Source organism: Chanos chanos, chromosome 14 (assembly GCF_902362185.1).
Source record: "Chanos chanos chromosome 14, fChaCha1.1, whole genome shotgun sequence".
NCBI classification, from domain to species: Eukaryota; Metazoa; Chordata; class Actinopteri; order Gonorynchiformes; family Chanidae; genus Chanos; species Chanos chanos.
Genome location: NC_044508.1, coordinates 20,839,298 through 20,853,393, shown reverse-complemented (window position 1 = coordinate 20,853,393; position 14,096 = coordinate 20,839,298). Strand labels below are relative to the sequence as shown.

The 14,096-nt window shown below is 42.7% G+C and overlaps 1 protein-coding gene across 1 annotated transcript; it reads right to left on the bottom strand.

The window, feature by feature from the left end:
- Window positions 1-5,823: 5,823 nt before the first annotated feature.
- Window positions 5,824-13,258, bottom strand: LOC115827340 (low affinity immunoglobulin gamma Fc region receptor II). Its single transcript, XM_030791144.1, has 8 exons — window positions 13,179-13,258; window positions 8,243-8,281; window positions 7,853-8,146; window positions 7,242-7,532; window positions 6,686-6,931; window positions 6,546-6,590; window positions 6,368-6,452; window positions 5,824-5,965 (listed from the first exon to the last, which is right to left on the bottom strand). Exons 1-8 carry the CDS (start codon window positions 13,207-13,209, stop codon window positions 5,824-5,826), a joined length of 1,173 nt encoding a protein of 390 aa, XP_030647004.1. The 5' UTR covers window positions 13,210-13,258.
- Window positions 13,259-14,096: the final 838 nt, after the last annotated feature.

Here is a 14,096-nt window from a genome sequence, read left to right as displayed (position 1 = left end):
TTTTGGGAAGAGGGGGTGGAAGGGAGGGATTTGCTGATATCCGGAGGGGGCACATTCCCCCCATCCCCCCTATTTCCGATGCCCCTGATTTTGCTCATCTGCTCTTCCTAAGCTTGTCATCTCTTGAAATTTGCATTGTGAAAGCCCTCGGATTACCAGAATGAATTATATTTTTTCCAACAATTGTCCAGAATGAATTTTACTTTTTATTTACTTTGTGTTTGCTGTATTTTATGTACAAGGTAAATTCCTTTCCAAGATACTGATTTTAGTGACCTAAGAACTTGCTTATCTAGATATCAGATCTATGATAAGCATGTTCCCAGGACATTAAATCTGATCACACTAATTACCCAAAATAAGTCCAATCAAAATTCTATTCTATTAGCCATAAGTTAGTTTAGTTTAGTTTTAAAGGTATGAAGAGAGTTCATTTCTGTAGGTAGACTATTCCAGAGGAAGGGAGAGCATTAGGAAAAGGCTCAGTAGCCAGCAGACTTCTTTTTAACTCTTGGAACAACTAATAATCCAGACTCTTGAGAGCGCAGGGTGCAAGGTGGGTAATAGGATGTAATTAAGTCAGATAGATGGGCTGGCACGAGTCCATGTAAAATGTTCTATGTCAGTAAGAGGACCTTAAAATCTGCCCTTGTATGAATTGGGAGCCAATAAAGGGAAGCCAGGACAGGTGTGGTCAAACTTCCTTGTTCTGGTCAGAATTCTGGCAGCAGCATTCTGGACCAGCTGAAGACTTTTGGTACTAGAGGCAGGCAGGCCAGAGTAAAGAACATTGCGGTAATGCATAGCCTTCTAAATATGCAGACATATTTAGAAGGTTAAGCATTGTTGGGCTGAGGACTGAGAAAAAAATGAATGCTCCTTAAGCAAACAGTACATTTTTCAGAGAGGGAAAAAATGAGAAAACGTCCTAAAAGAGGTATGTGGAGAAAGCATTATCAAGATCATGACTGTTCCACTTAACAATTAAATGATTGTTTTTAACATAGTTTTGGACAAGTACAGGCTTGTCCTCTACCAAAGACAGGAACAAGGTTATCCTTGGCTTTGGTAAGTCAGAGATATTAAAGAGAGTGTGAAACTAATACATTTTAATTGCAATGCACCATGAGAAAGTTGTTTAAATTTTTGTCCGCTTCATCACCGCTGTTGTCTCACTGATTCTCCGTAACTTTAGGTTGTCAATTTCATTTGAGACAGTGGTTGATGCTGGGGGAGGTCACACTAAGAACGATGCGATGAAAACATGCTATATCACCTTTAACATGCTCAAACAAAGCCATCTGAAAAAAAAAAAAAGTTAACTGTTGTTGATCTCAGCTTGCTTTTCTGGGTTGCTGTTGGTTACCTAAAACAAACAAACAAAAAAGATCCAAAATATTATCTGTGCAGTTTAACTTTGTATGGTTGTAATAGCTAGACTTTGACATGGCTAACTAGCTATCTCTTTACTTCCCTGGTTTAGTCAAAAAAGGAAGTAAAACAGTTTTACTATCTGGTCCAGGGGAAGCTAAGTCATTTAACACTTAAAACACAACAACATCCATCAGTTATGGACAAGCTTAAATGAACTCCTATAGAAATGTCCAACTCAACTCTCTCCTTTCTGAGGTTGTGGAGATGAGCATTGGCAGAATACCAGGGTTGCTATGTAAGAGTGATGCTTGTGTGACCAGCTCATTGAAAGGCCTCCTTTTACTTTTATAAAGTTGACAATGCCACCTGAGGACTTTCACTTCCAGAGTCTATAAGCATACATCTCCAACCAGCATACATCTCCAACCAGCATACATCTCCAACCAGCATACATCTCCAACCAGCAAGAGTGGCTCCAGCACAGTTCAGTTGGTAAAATAAGCAGAGACGTGATTTCAGTTTCACCAACAGTTCATTAGCAGCAAGGAGGTAGAATTACAGTTACCCTTTAATGCCAATGCCACATTAAAACAGAATTATAGAACAGAATTCATATTCTCATTAACGTAAATGAAGCATAAATAAATGCATAAAAATTCTAACATAGCAAAACCACCTGAGGAGATGGGGATGCTCACACCTGGACCAATGAACACACACCCAGGGAGCATTAGGGTTTTATTGGAATTGTGGTGTATACCTCTGATGTTTTCTAGTGTTACCTGCCAGTACAATGAGGAGAAATGGTTTAAATACTCCTACAGGCTGCCTTCCATGTGCTGCCTCAGCAGTCTTGTTCCAAGGAGAGGTAAGTGTTTTTTTTAATGTTTTAGTCAGTGGTATAGTTATTGTTAAACTGATGTTGGGTTGTCTTATTCCTGTAGGCTGTACCAGTGCAGCCTTGCCTTGATTGGTTTTGTTTGTCTTTCAGCAGCTTTGCCTTAGTGGCTATAAACACAAGACTGCTCACATACTCTGACCCGTGCAGTTTCGGCCTCGCCTTATTTTCTGCAGCCAGTTTACCACAGAAGGGTGACTGACCAGTCAGCCTGTTTTCCAGAAGGTCTTTGCTATCCTTGACAGGGTTATAAAGTGCTGCTCATGGTCTTGAACGGTGCCACTGTAGTGGTTGATGGCGTAGTCAGGCTTGAGTATACTTGGGTATGGCTGCCTGAGCAGAGGGCCAGCTATTGTCAGTCTTATGTGTGCCAGGTTCACAGAGCCCTTTCCCCCCTCCAGATGTGGAGACTTTGCCAAACTGGTGGGCTGGTGGTGCCTATTTTATTATCTCAGTGTACCAGTGGGCTAATACTTTGCCACTGGCAAGACAACCACAAAACTAGAAATGTGGATTGCCTACCTGAGTGCAGCCAAGACCACCTGGGGACTCAATGCCGATTCACCGCTGATGCTGGTTGTCCTGACTCATCATTGAGATTGCTGAGTCACGCCCCAACCTGTGCTCAAGGCCTGGGAATTCCACGAGCCACAACTGCAAGATGCTCCCCAGGTTACACATGCCTTGGGGTTTTTTTTTGAAGGAGCATACAGTGAGGTCCAAGAGTCAGCCTGAGGTAGAGGGATACCTGCCTCAGCCTTTGCTGTAAAGTCAAATTTAGTTTGATGGACCGCTTCTGCAGGCTATCACAAAGCTAGCTAGATGATCTGTACCCATTTACTAAAAGCCGATCTCAAAAAACAATTAAGGTAGTAATAGACTGAGATATTAATGAGATCTGGTAAGCCAGCAATATTGAGAACAAAAACGCCCTTTTGTGTGAAACTTGTGACCAGGCTTGTGGGCATGCTGAAGGTAGACTAATAACAGTGATGCATAAATGCATAACAGTGCCATCTTTCAGCCAGGTTTCTGTCAGACAGAGCAGTTTGTTAATCAGTTCATTCACAAGTGCTACCTTCTGAACATGGGATTTGTACATAACTTTAATATAGGGACTAGTCTTATTTCCAGTTCGGACTGTGCTCATGCTTGAATTATCAAAACTACAAGATGCTGGGTTTTATGGGACAAGAAACAATATTGGAGAGACTCTCAATAACACCATAAACTATACACAGTCTTCTAACTGGCGTTGACTCTGGTAAGTCATGGATTTGGTTTGTTAATACTACAGGCCAAATTTCCTCTTACATACCTCTGCATTACCTCTGCATTACTATTAGTGATCTCTGACTGTTTTAACCACTGGGGGATCAATCATTTGTCAATGTTTAAAAAAAAATCTTTGAGAATTTACCCTTTACCTCAAATCACTTTTAAATATACACCGGCCTTTGCTCATTGATGTCACTGTCTTTACACTTCTTAAAATAGAATAATAAATTACCAGAACTCTTTCAACAGGCCTCTCAGTAGTGGAGTCACTGAGTATAGAGAATCTATTGGTAATGTGAAGTGAGGAATGGTGGAGCCTATCTGTGGCAACAATGCCACCAAAACCACTGCCCAATTGCCTTACTGCAGAATTTCTCCTGCTAGAGCAGAGGAGGATTAATGGTTAGCAATGACAACTCTAGCACCTTTGAACTGCAGAGGCATCAGGATTATTGTATGATTGCTGATTAGTGCCTGTCAAATAGAGTTTGTTCACTTGCAGTTCTCTAAGCCATGTTGGAAACTTTATTAGGCAGCAAAGGCACCGTATTTTCCACAGAATTACCAATCAATGCATCTAAACTTCTGAAGTGTTTCAGCACTGTAGATTAGGTAGGGTCATGAGTCGTCTACACACACACATACATATACACATAGACAGTTAAACAAGCTTTAGTTTGTGCAAGTTCACTGTGCACAGTATATACTCATGAAGTTTGTGTTTCCCTCTACATTTGGTTTTGAGTTCAATCTTTGGTGACAGTTACAGTTATGAGTGTGTGCTCATTGGACAGTTATGTGTGAGAGCGTGTGCTCATTGGACAGTTATGTGTGCGAGCGCGTGCTCATTGGACAGTTATGTGTGCGAGCGCGTGCTCATTGGACAGTTATGTGTGTGAGCGCGTGCTCATTGACAAACAGCACGGATAATCAGACTCTTCATATACCTATTTATTGCAAGGAAAATAATTTATTTCTCGGTTGGGTGCTGTTATGTAGTGTTTTATGGGCAGTCAAATATTTTTACAGATTTACGAACAGGCTCAGATGTAAGGGATTTTTTTAGGGAGTTAATAGATTTATGGCTGGCAGTCCTGTCCATGACCGAATGGAAGGTTTTGTCATAATTCAGAGATTTGCCCACCCCACTTTACAGACGTGTAAAGTCTTGGGCAATGACCACATAACTTCATTTCACACTTCTTACAGTCTGGTAGTGTCATACTATAGAAAGACACTCATAATTATAACAGCTGAAATCTTAAATCACTCCGGTTGAGATTCGCAGTCTGACGGTGTGTGTTCCCCATGTTGTCTTTTTTGGTTCATTGTGTTGTGTCACCACGGTGTAACCCAGGAAAAGAGGGCTATCATCACCTCACATACTCCCTTTGCATCACCATTCTCCTCTCCAGTGGATCAGCTTCTTTAGTCTGACAAACAGTCTCATTTTCTCTAATTATAATGAAAACAATAAAATACATGAAGAAAAATATTATATTCTTTTGACTGAAATCGATCTGAGACAGAGTCGATAAACCAATCTTGAGGTAGTCTTGAGCACATGTCAGCATGTGAGGAGTATCTTTTTAATGGCCAGCTCTGAGCAATGGTGTTGGTGGACGTTCCCTGGGCCTGAGCCCAAATGGTTCTGTTTTACTGTAGAGGAGGCTGCCCTGATTGGCTGGTTTCTTACAAATAAGAATGCAAATGCGAATACAAATACCTTTATTGTTATTGTACACATACAATGAGATTCAATATCAATGTAAAGTAGAAGAGAAGAGGAAGAAGAAGAAAAAGGATAAACAGGCATGTGAAAAGAAGAGAAGAAGAAAAGAAGAAGAAAGGATAAACAGGCATGTGAAAAGAAGAGAAGAAGAAAAGAAGAAGAAAGGATAAACAGGCATGTGAAAAGAAGAGAAGAAGAAAAGAAGAAGAAAGGATAAACAGGCATGTGAAAAGAAGAGGAAGAAGAAGAAAAGAAGAAGAAAAGGATAAACAGGCATGTGAAAAGAAGGGGAAGAAGAAGAGGAAGAAGAAGAAAAGGATAAACAGGCATGTGAAAAGAAGGGGAAGAAGAAGAGGAAGAAGAAGAAAAGGATAAACAGGCATGTGAAAAGAAGTAAGGTGTTGGGCATATTGTGTGTGCATGGGTCACGGTCTTAGCCGTCTCTGGGTGTAAAGCTGAGCACAAATCCATGTGTGTGTATGGAGTTGTGCTTTTAAAGTGGTCGTGTGGCCCGACTGGTGTCAAAGAGGGTGAAATGGCATTACTGTTTGTCCAGCAGATTAGCCATCTCCACCCAAGGCTGTTCCCACTGGATTTCTGTCGCATCCTGTTTGGTTTTCGGCATTTCCTGTAGTGCAGCTCCCCCTTTAGATGTCTTGGTTAGACAGAATCCATTGTTGTTCCTGAAAAAAAAACAAAAAAAACCCCCAGACAATACTAAAAATCAGAGAAGAATAGTTTGACGTTGTGTGTGTAGGAAGAGCTTGGGAAATAAGATTTGAGTAAAGGGAGGGAATAGACATTTATTGAAAAAGAAGTCACAGGTTTTTCAGCCCACTCAAATTAAATGAGAGGGTCTATCCCTGAGACAGTTATGAAATATCCATGTGTATGTCCACCAGGCGTTAGGGATGTTGCACTGAAATACCACTCATCAATGAAAAAGGTTTTTACTCAGAACACTCAGAATCATAAGGGAGACCTGTAAATTGTTCTAATTGTTCATGAACGATGTTGTGTTGTATGGGAAATGCTGAGGACATATTTAACAGAAATGGATGTTGAATATACTGTTTCCTCTGTACCTGAAACATGGCAGAAAAAGCCAAACCACTGGAATCGATAACATGATCACCATGAGAGGAACAATCAGGACCCAAATCCAGGTGACTGGAAAAGACACAGAGTGGGCCACAAGGCACGTGAACACGTGTGTACATTTAAAGAGTTCTCAAGAAACTTAAAGACTGAAAACTATTGTACCTCCTGTAGATAATGTTCCTTCTTCTGAATCATATGTGGAGTTGACTGCAGATCAAGAAATACATCTCATGCGATTAATTAAAGGGAATGTTAAGACATGATAAATCTACAATAATCTAAAGATGGCAGCGTGACCTCACCCCTCACAGAGAGCCAGCTCTCCAGACTCTCAGTCAGATTATTAGGTCCCAAACACTTGTAGAAACCTTCATCGGACTGAGTGACCTTGTCAATGGTAATCTCAGTTCCATTTATGGTTGAAAACCTCACATTATTTTTGTAAAAGATAGTTTGGTTGGCAGCATTGAACCAGGACTGGCAGCGCAGGGTAACTGAGTCTCCCTCCTTCACTGGAAGAGCAGGACTTTCAAGTATCATGTTGCCATCTATGGAAAGAGAGGGCCACAAAATGATATGGCTGTTTACTGGACTGATACTGTGAAACAGTATGTCTCTGTTTGCACTGTAAAATTCATCCCTTTGTTAATTGTCTGCTTAACACACAACTAACTCAACTATCAGGCTTACCAAATTTGATTGAATATAAAGTAACAAACAGTTACTGTTAAAATGGCTTACTACTGTCAGTTTTAATTAACTTCATTAAAGAGCTGTAGCCATGCATGTCAGTGCTACTACAGAACTCCAGATCTAAATAACAGTACCATTGAAACACTCGTAAAAACTTTCTCTTACTGTGCACTGTGATGTGAATGGCATTGCTCCGATGTGCCCCAGTGGAGCTCTGACACCAGTACAGTCCTCCAGTCAGGATGTAGATGCGTGGGAACGAACACTCTCCGGGTCTGCTCGTGTCCATACGACCCCCCAGCCGCGAGCAGCCAGATTCCACCTCCGCACCACGGAGCTTCCACAGTGTCCAGTCTGTGGAGTTGCCATTAGCCACTGAGCACTGCAGAGAGAAGAGCTCAAACCTGAAGTGTTGTTTACTGTTGGGCATCACAGTCAGGGAGGCAGGGGGAGAATCTGTGTAAGAGAAGAGAATGAAACAAGATTCAAGGAGGAGATTGAAAGATTCTTAAAAGATTCATAAAAAAAATAGAAAGGGGGATGAAAAGAAAAAGGATGCCGGTGAAAATAAAGTCCATCTAATGTAACGAGAGAGAGAGAAGTGTGTGGATGACAGTGGGGGATAAGAAGATCGACACAATAAATACAGAGAGAGAGAGGATACATTTATGAGCCACTACCCAGAGAGAGTTTGATAATCAAAGTCAAAGAGAGGAACAGTACAGGCAAATAATTCCTGTAAAGGGTATGTAATTTTTAACTTCCCCAGCACCAACCTGTCACATTCAAACGGACGCGGTTGCTTTCCACTGAGGTGCGTGGAGCTTTCTCCCTTTCTGCCCTGCACCGGTAAGGTCCTCTGTCCGAGGTGGATATGGCAGCAATGAACAAACTGTCATCACTAACCCTGTACTGATGGTGTGAGGTTATAGGGATGTCTGTGCCATTAAACCAGCGGTATCTCCAGACTCCAGTAGACTTTCCCTCCACCTTACACCTCATGGAGACAGGCTCCCCCACGTAGACCTGTCCACCTGGAGGCCAGACACTGAGGGTTAACCTGAAAGAGCCTAAAAACAGAGATGCGTGAATTTATATGTTAGTCCTGAACCGTGTGAGTCCTGAATGAGAGAAAGGTGTAGGTATGTTTAAATACTGTCTCAAACCTTCAGAAGACCCAGATTTCGCCACAACTGCAGGGAGAGCTGAAAAAGCCAAACAACAATGACAGCTTAGCATAAAATTTCAATTCAGTTCAGTTCAGTTTTACTTATACAGTACTTTTAACAGTAGACATTGGCACAAAGCAGCTTTACAGGACACCAGGCATGAGACTCCCACTGAGTAATACTATGGTGACAGTGGCAAGGAGAAATTCCCTTTGAAAGCAATAGGAAGAAATCTCCAGAGAAAGCCTGACTGAAAGGGATAGCCAAACCCTCTCTTGGCTGGAGGAGGGTTATAGTTGTTGGATCAGTAAACGGAATGAGAATGTATACTATGTGAACGTTTAGAAAATGGCTCTCCAGAGACTCTTGATTTTGAATCTCTTTTCTGAGAGATTTATTTATGAATTTGAAAGTCAAAGTATGGGTCCTATCTCAGTAAAGACATTTCTTCTACGCTGTCAGTTAATAGACTCAGTTGTCAGTTAGCAGACTCAAATGTCAGTTAACAAAGCCATAAGTTAACAGACTCATATGTCAATTAATAGACTCATGTCAGTTAACAGACACGTGTCAGTTAATAAACACATATGTCAGTTAACAGACTCATGTGTTACTGTTTACCTTGTCTTTGGTGGAAAGAATGTTTTTAGTCTTTTATCAGGGTCAGAGAGTGAGGATATAAAACAGTCAAAGTGTGAACGTACATATCTGTTAACAAATTGATTATGTTATCAATCATTTTCACATGGTGAATTTCAAATAACCATTTTTCCTCAAAGGTTTCAGCCAAAAAACTAAAAACGTTTTCATCACAGGGACAAGTCAAAGAACGCTCTGTGGTGCTGGGGGGCACGTCTTTTCGAGAATGAAGCACCTGCGGAGGAAACTTTCGGCTTTTGTCTCATTCTGTTTTTCTTGCCGCTCAGACATACAGACACATATGGACCAGAGAATATTCTCTGCAGGTTACGTTTTTTCTCGATTGCTAAGACACGTTTAGTGAAACCGAGATCCACTTGATCTTCATCATCACAGCCGAAGTCTTCTCTTGTTAACACTTTTTCATTGGTTTCACCCCCTTTTTCAAAACAGTTAATGCAGATCTCATAGAAAGTCCTCAAACTGTATTGGATTAACTGTGTCAAACAAAAGGAAAACATGTATTCACAGCTGATAGAAATGACTTGCATAATCATGAACCTCTAATGCACCTGTGTGAAACTCATTTGCACAACTCTTCAATCAGCAATCAGTCCTCATCCATCTATAAAAGATGCCATCTCTGTGCTGCTATTCGCAAGCCTGGATTAGAGAGGCCAGAGGCAGGTAAGGAGAGTCAGAGGTCAGAGGCAGGTAAGGAGAGTCAAAGGCCAGAGGCAGGTAAGGAGAGTCAGAGGACAGAGGCAGGTAAGGAGAGTAAGAGGCCAGAGGCAGGTAAGGAGAGTAAGAGGCCAGAGGCAAGTAAGGAGAGTCAGAGGACAGAGGCAGGTAAGGAGAGTCAGAGGACAGAGGCAGGTAAGGAGAGTCAGAGGACAGAGGCAGGTGAGGAGAGTCAGAGGACAGAGGCAGGTAAGGAGAGTAAGAGGCCAGAGGCAGGTAAGGAGAGTCAGAGGACAGAGGCAGGTAAGGAGAGTAAGAGGACATGGCAGGTAAGGAGAGTCAGAGGTCAGAGGCAGGTAAGGAGAGTCAGAGGCCAGAGGCAGGTAAGGAGAGTCAGAGGACAGAGGCAGGTGAGGAGAGTCAGAGGTCAGAGGCAGGTAAGGAGAGTCAGAGGACAGAGGCAGGTAAGGAGAGTCAGAGGACAGAGGCAGGTAAGGAGAGTAAGAGGCCAGAGGCAGGTAAGGAGAGTCAGAGGACAGAGGCAGGTAAGGAGAGTAAGAGGACATGGCAGGTAAGGAGAGTCAGAGGACAGAGGCAGGTAAGGAGAGTCAGAGGACAGAGGCAGGTAAGGAGAGTCAGAGGACAGAGGCAGGTAAGGAGAGTAAGAGGCCAGAGGCAGGTAAGGAGAGTCAGAGGACAGAGGCAGGTAAGGAGAGTAAGAGGACAGAGGCAGGTAAGGAGAGTCAGAGGACAGAGGCAGGTAAGGAGAGTAAGAGGTCAGAGGCAGGTAAGGAGAGTCAGAGGACAGAGGCAGGTAAGGAGAGTCAGAGGACAGAGGCAGGTAAGGAGAGTAAGAGGCCAGAGGCAGGTAAGGAGAGTCAGAGGACAGAGGCAGGTAAGGAGAGTAAGAGGACATGGCAGGTAAGGAGAGTCAGAGGACAGAGGCAGGTGAGGAGAGTCAGAGGACAGAGGCAGGTAAGGAGAGTAAGAGGCCAGAGGCAGGTAAGGAGAGTCAGAGGACAGAGGCAGGTAAGGAGAGTAAGAGGACATGGCAGGTAAGGAGAGTCAGAGGTCAGAGGCAGGTAAGGAGAGTCAGAGGCCAGAGGCAGGTAAGGAGAGTCAGAGGACAGAGGCAGGTGAGGAGAGTCAGAGGTCAGAGGCAGGTAAGGAGAGTCAGAGGACAGAGGCAGGTAAGGAGAGTCAGAGGACAGAGGCAGGTAAGGAGAGTCAGAGGACAGAGGCAGGTAAGGAGAGTCAGAGGTCAGAGGCAGGTAAGGAGAGTCAGAGGACAGAGGGGCCCGAGGAAGAGGAGTTCATATGGAGGAGAAGGTGGAGGAGCTGCAGCAAGAGGCGAAAATCGAGCTCAAGATGCAAATGAAATTCGGGCAACAATTATTGTCATCAATCATGGCTTGTCCTTTAGATAGGCTGGAGAAAGGTCCAGCCCATTGTGAGTCGGAGCACTGTGGCTTCTATTGTCAGACTTTTTTGGAACGAGAGTCACAATGTAAGTCACAATGTTATTGTATAACACTCTGTATTTCAGCTTTACTGTACTGCCCTGTTGGAACAAAACGTGTCTATAGTAATGCAGTTATTTCACCAGTCCCATCTATGTGACTGTCATAATGTCCATTTTGACCAGCTTTTTCCACTTTCTTTATAGAATCCACAGACGACCACACGCTGGGGGCAGAGGAGAGAGCTGCTGGTGTCGATATGGTCGTGGCAAACAATACAATCAGACTGTGTGAAATCCAGGCAGCAGTAATTGCAGATCAGGGAGTATTTAGAAATATCGACAATGTGAGTTTGGCTACTATTGATTGAGTCCTTACACGAAACCATGTCAGAATCCATTCCAAAGAAACTCTGACATTGTGAAGTAGGCAAGTATCCAGTATGTGCAGTTAAGGATTTGTTATTGTAATGCCTTGTCATACCATACAGTTACATGCAACTGGAATAATTTGCTTTATAATTAGCTGAACGGGCACATCACATTCATTTATGTGGGTGTAGCCTGTTTCAACTTCTCTAAAGTGAGGAGATGTGGGGGGAATGTCATTGGCCAGAGGGCCACTGTCACAGAGCCAGGTCAGTGAGGTGCCAGTATCACCGTGCGTGCAGTCATCTCCAATGATGGTGTCCTCTGCCATATGCCAACCATCGGCCCATGCAATACAGAATGCCTCATCACCTTCTTTTCTTGATGCACTGAATGAAAGACTGGTTCCACCCGAAGAGAGCGGGCTGTTGAGGCCTGGCGTGACTGTGTATGTCATCATTTGGGACAATGTTTGGGACCACTCTCGCTCTGTGAATGAATGGTTTGCATCACAGCCCCATATGATGCAATTCCTCCCTGCAAACTCTCCTTTTCTGATCCCAGTCGAGGAATTCTTCTCTGCTTGGAGATGGAAGGTATATGATCGCCGGCCATGTGACCAGACATCTCTCCTGGAGGCAGTGAATGCTGGTGACCTGATAGTAGGTGCAGAGGACTACCAGGGATGGATTTGCCATGCGAGGAGGTTTTTTTCCCCTCATGCATTGCAAGGGAAGCATCCAGTGCGATGCTGATGAAAACCTGTGGCCTAATCGTCAGGAACGAACGGACTAAATGTGAACCTCTGAGTATTTCAACTCTCCATTTGGTTTTTTTGGATATTTCCACCCATACGTTTCCTTTGGTTGCTTTTATGATTATTTTATTTCTATTTACAGTATTCAGCATTTCTAAGTTTGAAAAGTATGGAAAAAGAATGACATGTGAATCTGATGCAGTACAATAAAAATGTTTGTTTCTGATTTTGAGTAAAGTTTTTTGGTGAAGAAAGAAAGCAGTACAGAAGCTCTACCATAGTGAATGTCTGAATGTGTCTAGTCAAGGTGCTTACTGTGGGTCTTACATGTTAGTGACAGTTCATGGGCACGGAAAGACCTGCACACAAGAATAAAATGAATGAAGAAATATTTCTCATGAAATGTCTCTGTCCTTACAGTGTTTCAACAGAATCTCAAAGTGCAGGTGCAGAGTGCAGCAGGGTTTGCTTTCTCTGGTAAAATCATCTCTGGAGAAAAGAATGCAGTTCATGCTGTTATACGCTTGCCTGCCTCTTTTTGGCTCATACTATAACTATAAAATATCAACAAATGGCACAGGCATATAGCACAAATGAAGGTTGAACAGGTTCATACTGATAGCTGTGTTTTGTTGTCTATTGCGTAATGATTGAAAGAATATATTAATTTGATCACAACTTGTGTTGTTTTAGGGAAATATTTGCTTTTGTTGCATGTTTTTAATGTTTCAGCCTGTGTGTTAATTGTTTTGAAAATGTGACGCCAGAGTGGACAAATATGCTTCAGCCGACAAGAAAAACTGTAACGTGACCAGCTTCCCTGGCCGCAGTTCGAATGACAGCAGCTTTTGAGGCCTGTTTGTACCTGTCTTTTGCACACATTTCTGTTTCATGTGATCTCTTCTGAAATATGTCTTTCTACTGTGAATTTCATATTGTCATGTAACTTGTTCATTTAAAATATTTCAGCTAAAAATACAATTGTGTGTTAAAATACCTAGTCAAATGGGATCTTCCAAAATACTCACCAAGAGTCAGGACGATGCATAACATTCCCATTTTCCTCCACACAAAACCGCCCAAATAATAATCCAGCTTAAGTCGTATATCTGAGCGAGACAGAGTGAAAGCAAATAATGGAAAGGAGGTCTCAAATGCCGCGGAAAAATGCATCCGCTCCACCCGCTTCCTTTTTCGCTTCCTGAAAATGTTTCTCATAAGTGGGTGTCTCAGGGGCTCATCTTGCTTGATTTTCTTCACCTTCTTCCACAGTCAGTAATCTGCCATGCCACCTCACTCACCCCCCCCCCCTAAACCCGCGGGAGGAGCACTCTTCTCAGTGTGAACGTGGAGCCTGCATGGTCACCAGTTCCATGGCCAGTCTTCACAGGAGGGAGTGGACACCTGTTGTGAGGACATCATGGACGAGCTTTGCCAGGGGCAGCAGCGAGCGAAGGGTTTTTTTTTTTCCTCTGTGCTTTGGAAGACAATACATTAGGGTGTGACACTGATAAAGTGTTTTGGTCTAAGAGACTGAATGTCCAGAATGTTCAGTCACATTGGTCATTTCAGGATTCTGCAGCACACACACACACACCTGCCTTTCAACGAATGCTTTTTTTTAAATTTTATTTTATCTTATTTTTTTTTTACTGAATTTCTGGTGACACTACTTTATGATTATGATGATGTGGTGTTTGTGACATGGCATGTAAAGGAAGGAATGATCAGTGTTTTCACTTCATAAGAAGAGATGGAGGAGCTGCTGCCTACATTTTAAACAAATTGCCTTCAACCACGAGAAAAATAAGACATCCTTTGTATGTTGGTGATTTCATTGATTTTGATAGAAAAGATCATTTACAAACAGCATACCACAAATAATGGTTTATGCAGCATGAGAAACATCAGGGTTTTTTTTGGCAATTCCAACACTTTTTCACCAG

Bases quoted from the DNA above. Each gene is read 5' to 3' on its own strand.
- LOC115827340 (XM_030791144.1), bottom strand. From the start codon at position 13,209: ATGGGAATGTTATGCATCGTCCTGACTCTTG. The intron at 6,932-7,241 runs GTAAGAGAAAGT...CTCTTTCCATAG, and splicing joins CATTCACATCACAGTGCACA to ATGGCAACATGATACTTGAA. The intron at 5,966-6,367 runs GTACAGAGGAAA...TTTTTTTTTCAG, and splicing joins CTTTTTCTGCCATGTTTCAG to GAACAACAATGGATTCTGTC.